General features: G+C 35.3%; 1 protein-coding gene across 1 annotated transcript; it reads left to right on the top strand.

The window, feature by feature from the left end:
- The first annotated feature begins 2,015 nt into the window (after nt 1–2,015).
- Nucleotides 2,016–5,086, top strand: LOC142356733 (uncharacterized). Its single transcript, XM_075408535.1, has 3 exons — nt 2,016–2,256; nt 3,880–4,121; nt 4,599–5,086. The coding sequence occupies exons 1-3, from the start codon at nt 2,045–2,047 to the stop codon at nt 5,084–5,086; spliced, it is 942 nt and encodes a 313-aa protein (XP_075264650.1). The 5' UTR covers nt 2,016–2,044.
- Nucleotides 5,087–6,303: the final 1,217 nt, after the last annotated feature.

The following is a 6,303-nucleotide window of genomic DNA, read 5'->3' as shown; positions in this document are numbered from 1 at the left end:
ACTCTGCCCAAAGCAATGGAAGGGAATAACAGGAAAACCATACACCAGATTACAATAACGGCCGTCTGATGAGTTCAATTTGATAGGGGTTTCTTCTCTACTCAAGATTGCCGCTTTGTTTGACAATGTCCAACAATCAAAAACTGTTTTTAATCGAACTGATATAATTGGAGCAATTCAACTCCAAATATTTTTTTATTTCCAATTTAATTACGATTTCGTTTGAGTTCATTTTCCAGTTGTTGAACAAATGATCAGTCAAACCGCTTTAACACTAAATCTAAAATCATTTTAAGATCTTTTTGGTGGCTTTATGAAAACAAGAGATTAGAGTTCAGTGCTGCTCGTGAAACTCGTTTCGAATACGGTTTCCAGAGAAATACACATTATATCAATTTAAGATAAACCTTGCATCGTAAACAAAGAGTTGTATCATTGAGTGATGAAAACCAGCTTTAAAAATAATAGTAGTAAGCATTTGATAAGTATAGATACGATGAATGCATGTTTTTTTTAAATCTGAGACGAGGTATACTTGCAATCAAGTTCGCATGTTCTTACATATAAGACATAGCATACTATAATGCAAGGTTATTAGGAACATTTTTTAAACTTAGCAGCAAACAGGTGTACATTTTTGAAATCAAGAATAGAATAAAGCAGACAATTTTTATAGTTTCCTACATCAATTTTCTTCCGTTTTTCATTGTGATAAAGCAGTTTTAGCCATGCAAACACAAAAAAGAGAAAAAGAACCACGCCAAATCAAATTATCAACTGCAAGGATAACAGCTGATAGAGTATGATAACTTCTGCTCCTTTTTTCTAATTTTCTAATCGGACTTACATTGTAACATTCTAATTATCCGATGATAAAAATTACCTACATTTTAATCGGATTTTTTGAAAGATTTTTTTCATGATAAAAAATCTGAACACAAAATTTTTACTGTTGTTTTTGGTTTGTAGTTATTTTTAGGTGATTTATATTAGGTAAATTGGACGCATCATATTTTTGCAGGCACTGTTACCTGAAATTTTGCTTACCCTCAAACGTTGCCGGTAAATTTATCTTGGCACTTTTTAGAGTGATATGCTAAGAAAATTGAATAAATCAATGCGCAACAACATTACTTTTCAGATCGGTTCTAGACCCGTCTTTTTTTTTAAAAAATACACTGATCTGTTATGCAAATCTTCTTTCCGCATAGCTACAGTCTTGATGCTTATTTAACTTTTTTTTCATTTATCAATCTGGCCATCACAAGGAGTTATATAAATCATTATGAGACCTGCAGGAGCATTCCTAACATGCATTTCAGCTCACTTGAAAGAACCCCGAACTTTTTAACTGGAAAGATCTTATCTTGAAGAACCTTGTCCAGATCTCTTAATCAATTTTTACCTAATTGAGGTCTCTGCGACACCTTTTGTGTGTACTTTTGTCAAAGTCCTATCATAATACGTTTAACCTAATTTGTAATCTTGTTAAGTAAAAAGTGCTCTCTTTCAAGTAGAGATATGATTTCAAAGTATCTTACATTGGTTTGTTGTCTGGGTCCAAGTTTGAAAAATGGGCTAACAAAACACAAGTAAACTAGAATGAGGCTCAACTTTAACAAAATAAGTGGGCTTTGAACTCATTTCATCTAAGTTTGCACTATATTTTTAATCTAATTTTAACCCCCTAACTTAACTTTAAATAGTTAGGCACTTGAATTTTGAGTCACTAAGTGTAAAACAACCATTTGAAATGGTGCAATTATAGACTTGATTTTGTTAATTTATTACTAAAATTGGTGAAAACCCGATTCAGAAACGGTTTGGCGAACCTTAATAATACATTAATTTGACTTAATGTGCTAATAACCTGAAGCTCTGTTTCTTTGCTAGAAGTTATTCAACCATAGCTAAATTCGAGATTTTGGGTAACCGAACCTTCTTTCAATAACCTTCCGAAATCATTAGTTCGGAATTTAGTTCAAATTTTCAAAAACTTTCTCTTGTTGATCACAAATATTACTCAAAAAAGTTGCCAGCAGTTATGAAAACTATACCAGATCGGGATAGGAATCCCAGAAACTTTCCAAATAAGGAGACAGTCACAGAAGGCGCAGAGAAGAAGTTGGAGAAGGTGAAGAAACGTGAACAACACTGCGGGAGGTGTCGCAACCACGGGAGGTGTGAGAAACTGAAGAATCACAAGCTGTGGTGTCCCTATAAACTGTGTGTTTGTGAAAAGTGTCTACTTCTACTGTGAGTTTTATATTAACTTATCCTGAAATATGTTTTCAAATGATTTTATGTATTTATTACAACATAGGTTGAAGATGGAGTCTTCATCATAATAATCTATTGAAAAATTCATGAAAACCCTTTTCATTTTAATTTTTGAAATGTCCATAGAGAAATTTATGCTAAATGTTCAAAAAACCAGTTTAAAACAAAATGATCTATGATGCTGACTTTACTTGTTTCGCGTCCCTGAAGTCTGGAAGAAATAAAAAAAATTATTATGATCAAGAATTATTGGCTACTCGTTCATAGTTATGAGAAAAACTAACATAGACAACTTGTTTGTAATCCTTGTTGTGCTAATTGTTTAGCGCGAGACTCATAACTAAAGGAAGAAAAGAGGAAAACTATCTTGTAGGACAAAATTTTTAAGTAACAAGAATCTACTAAATTCTTAACATTAAAAATAGCAGATTTCTTTTTATGGTTTTCAGACATGCTCTTATTAAAACAGGATCTCAAAACGCTTGCTTAGGGGTGGTTTTTTTCAATAAATATGACCAAAACTAAGTCTGGATTATAATTTACATTACAGTTGATATAGGTACGTGGGATTAAATTCTACTAATAAGATTATTGTATCGGTGAACAGACAAAACAGTCACGGACAAAACAGTCCTGAATTGCAAAATATCACTTTACAATTCAGTACCGGCGATCAGCCATCTCCTTTTATAGTCATAACTGAGTCGGAAACGAAAACATCTTTTCTGTTAAAATGAGTAAACTTCAGGTATCAGTTATTAAGAACTGAAACATTCGAAATATTTCCAATGCAATCGATAATTTAAGCAAAGTGTGTTTAGTCCCTAACTTCAGATCTGGATGATCGTTAGAGTTTTTAAGTTTAGGAAAAAAACAACAAAAAGATATACAAAATGTTAGACAAATAAGTCTATCAGAGGAAACTTGAAGAGCTAACGTGCAGATTTAAAGATGATTTTTAACAGGTCTGTAGATTTCGAAACCTAAAAGTTGACTTTTGAAACGCCTCAAACCGTTTTAACTACAAATAACTCAGATGAAAACAAGTTTTTCCTAAATTTTGTTAAGCAGTTATCACTGTCTAAGAACTGATTCCGAAATTGTAGTTGCTCCATTGAAAAGTGGTTTGGCAAGATAACTGGAGTTTGAAATGTCTCTGGTCTGTTACCTTTGACAACCAGCCAGTGTTCTCCAATGGCCAGTAATTGTCTAAAAATTATCTATAAGAGTTCTACTCATTTTCAACGTAATAATGTTGCACCTACATTTTGTTGCAGGCCATTCACGTGACCCAAAGTAATACCTGCTGAGATATTTACTTAGTGTCTTAACTGTAAGTTCTCTAAACATTTCAAAACACCGAGAAACTGCATCAAAACAGATGGCAATTAACTGCTAATTGATGTCCTCATTTAAAAAATTTTATTCAATATTATAGAATAAAATTATTAACCTGTATGCATTTATAATTCTGATTTCCCCTAATATCTGTGAGTTTAAAAAATATTAAGCAATGCACGATCTATTCAAATGTTTTAGGCCCACTATTAAACTTTACCAAAATATTTTGAATACTTATCAAGTTGCGGTTCATTTCAGAGAACGGAGAAGTGTCATGGCCAGACAGGTAGCTCTGAGGCGACGACAAGATAGCGAAGCTCAAAGGATACAAGAACTGACAGCTTCAGGACTCCTCTCTTCTTCAACCAGTCCGGCTTTTTTATCCGGAGTTGATGAAACGAAGGCACAGGTCTTGGAAAGCCAAACTGAGGCATCCAAAGATTCCGATACTAAAGAGTCCATCTTACAAGCATCGTCAACTTATCCCACGTCCATAAGAGGTTGGATTAGTAGCCAACATTGTTGTTTTGAAAGGTTTAACTAAATGGAAAATTCCAAATGCGGATAATATTTTCAGCTTTCTTAGTCAAAAAGTTTCGGAAACTATCAAGATATTATGGTATAAATGCTTAACATAGGCTTTCACACCATACATAAAAAATAGTTATTGAATTGATAGTTATATCTAATGGAAATATCTAATCGATTAGATAGGGTTTGTCGTTTTGATTAATCAATCTGAAATTGAGTGCGGACTTTGACATTTCGAAATCAAAATTCTTCATTTTTATAAGTTAAAAGTTGTACCTGTTTTATAATTGCTACCCTTTGACTACAGCAAGAGTTTCTATTGGTTGTTTTTACAGTGCAACTCGAGATATAGGTCATTGTTCAGAATAAATAATCTATATAGTCATTGAATCGATGACAGACCATTATTCTCTTTTGAAGAAATACGCGACCTTACTGATTTTTAGGTCCAACTAGTTCTTCCATCAATTTTTCCCGAAGCTCTGATCACATTCGCAGGCTACCATCAATCTCCCTACCATTATCAGCACCCATTCGGGGACACCCTTTCAACCTGCAGCATCAGTTAAACTCAATTTCAACTCCCTCGTTATCGATACACACGTTGCCCAGCCCCGATTCTCGCAATATCAACCAATCAGAATTCAGCTCTCATCTACGTAACCAATTGCTGCTCAGTTCCCAGCGTAGTACACATTCAATTCAACCACAACAACAACGTGCATCATCGACGAGATTTCAGGAACTGGTGCAAGTTTATTCTTACCTGTACTCGAGTATCCTAAACGCCAATCAATCAAATCCAGGCACTGAAAACTCTTCAGCTATGAATGGACTTTCAAGATCAAACAATCTCTTCTGCGATTATAGTGCAATCGACGATTCAGATGATGCGAAGACTACAGAAAACTCAAAGATGTCATCAATAAAATAACAATATCAAATTGATTCATAATTGCTGGAATAAATATTTAATACTGCGTTATACTTTCATTTTGTTAAGTTGCTACGACCAGGGCCGAGGAATGTTTGCAACAGTAGTAAAAAACAAGCAGTAACTAACGTTGAAAATTTAGAATATTCACCGCATATAACGGCTGATCTCCCAGTTATTAAAAAGAAAGCTTTACATCGCCCAGTTCGTTTTAGCACCCGGACCCGAGTGTCATAGACTTTCATTACTGAATCAGTACATCCCAATAGTATATCGACGATTCAGTACTGAATCAGAGTGACCTAAGGGTACTTTGTTAGCCAAGTATGTTCAGTATAAATTCAGAAAGCATTTTTTTTCTGAAAGTAGGATGAACAAGATGATTTGAGTCTTTCATAATGTTCATAGAGTTTTCAGAAAAAAATGAAATTTTCGAATCGAACTCAAAAATTTTGGCTGAGCATGAAGATGCTATTTATGAATTCTCATAAATAGCATCTGATAACGAATCAATGCAAACAATCCAAGAGCGAATTCAGGAAGATACGGGGGATGGGAACGGAGACACGGGCGAATGGGAACGGACGGGCGAACGGGAACGGAGGACGGGCGTACGGGAACGGAGGACGGGCGTACGGGAACGGAGGACGGGCCAACGGGTACGGACGGGTAGTATTCTTAATATAATTACACGAACGGAATATGCGTATCCTACCCCCCCCCCCCCACCCCCCCCCCCAGTACGTTCCTTGTGGGGGGGGGGGCTTCGACCGAGCATTTATGATTTTTTCCTTTTCCTGGTTACACGATCCCTTCCCACGTAAGCGTTTCGAAGTTTAACACGAGAAGGTGAAGGTGTCCGAGTGTCCATCACCATCGTTCCATCATACAACAGAGGCCCAACTCGTCCGGGCCTCTTTCCCAGATCAACCTGCGAATGTTCCTTTGTTAATACAGAGAGTCTAAATGAACGACAGAGCGCAAACTCGATGAGAGCCCCCCAACCAACTTGGGGCCATATTGCAGGGGGGGACTAGTGATATGTGAGTTCTTGTTATAAAGATGAGATAAAGGTTATATTTATAAATGTTATGTTATAATAAATGACTTCATGAGATAACCGTTATAATTATAAATGTTTGTTATAAATATAAATGTTTGTTATAATTATAAATGTTTGCTGTCTTGATTGGCACATCAATCACATTATTAAAGTG

The sequence above is a fragment of the Convolutriloba macropyga genome, unplaced genomic scaffold, assembly GCF_964194025.1.
Source record: "Convolutriloba macropyga unplaced genomic scaffold, txConMacr16.3 SCAFFOLD_1635, whole genome shotgun sequence".
Taxonomy (NCBI): Eukaryota; Metazoa; Xenacoelomorpha; order Acoela; family Convolutidae; genus Convolutriloba; species Convolutriloba macropyga.
This window is presented reverse-complemented; position numbering and strand designations above follow the sequence as displayed.

What these genes read in the sequence shown, in the direction of transcription:
- LOC142356733 (XM_075408535.1), top strand. Translation starts at nt 2,045, where the DNA reads ATGAAAACTATACCAGATCGGGATAGGAATCCCAGAAACTTTCCAAAT. An exon ending in GAAAAGTGTCTACTTCTACT is followed by an intron (nt 2,257 to 3,879) that starts GTGAGTTTTATA and finishes GGTTCATTTCAG; the next exon opens with AGAACGGAGAAGTGTCATGG. An exon ending in TTATCCCACGTCCATAAGAG is followed by an intron (nt 4,122 to 4,598) that starts GTTGGATTAGTA and finishes ACTGATTTTTAG; the next exon opens with GTCCAACTAGTTCTTCCATC.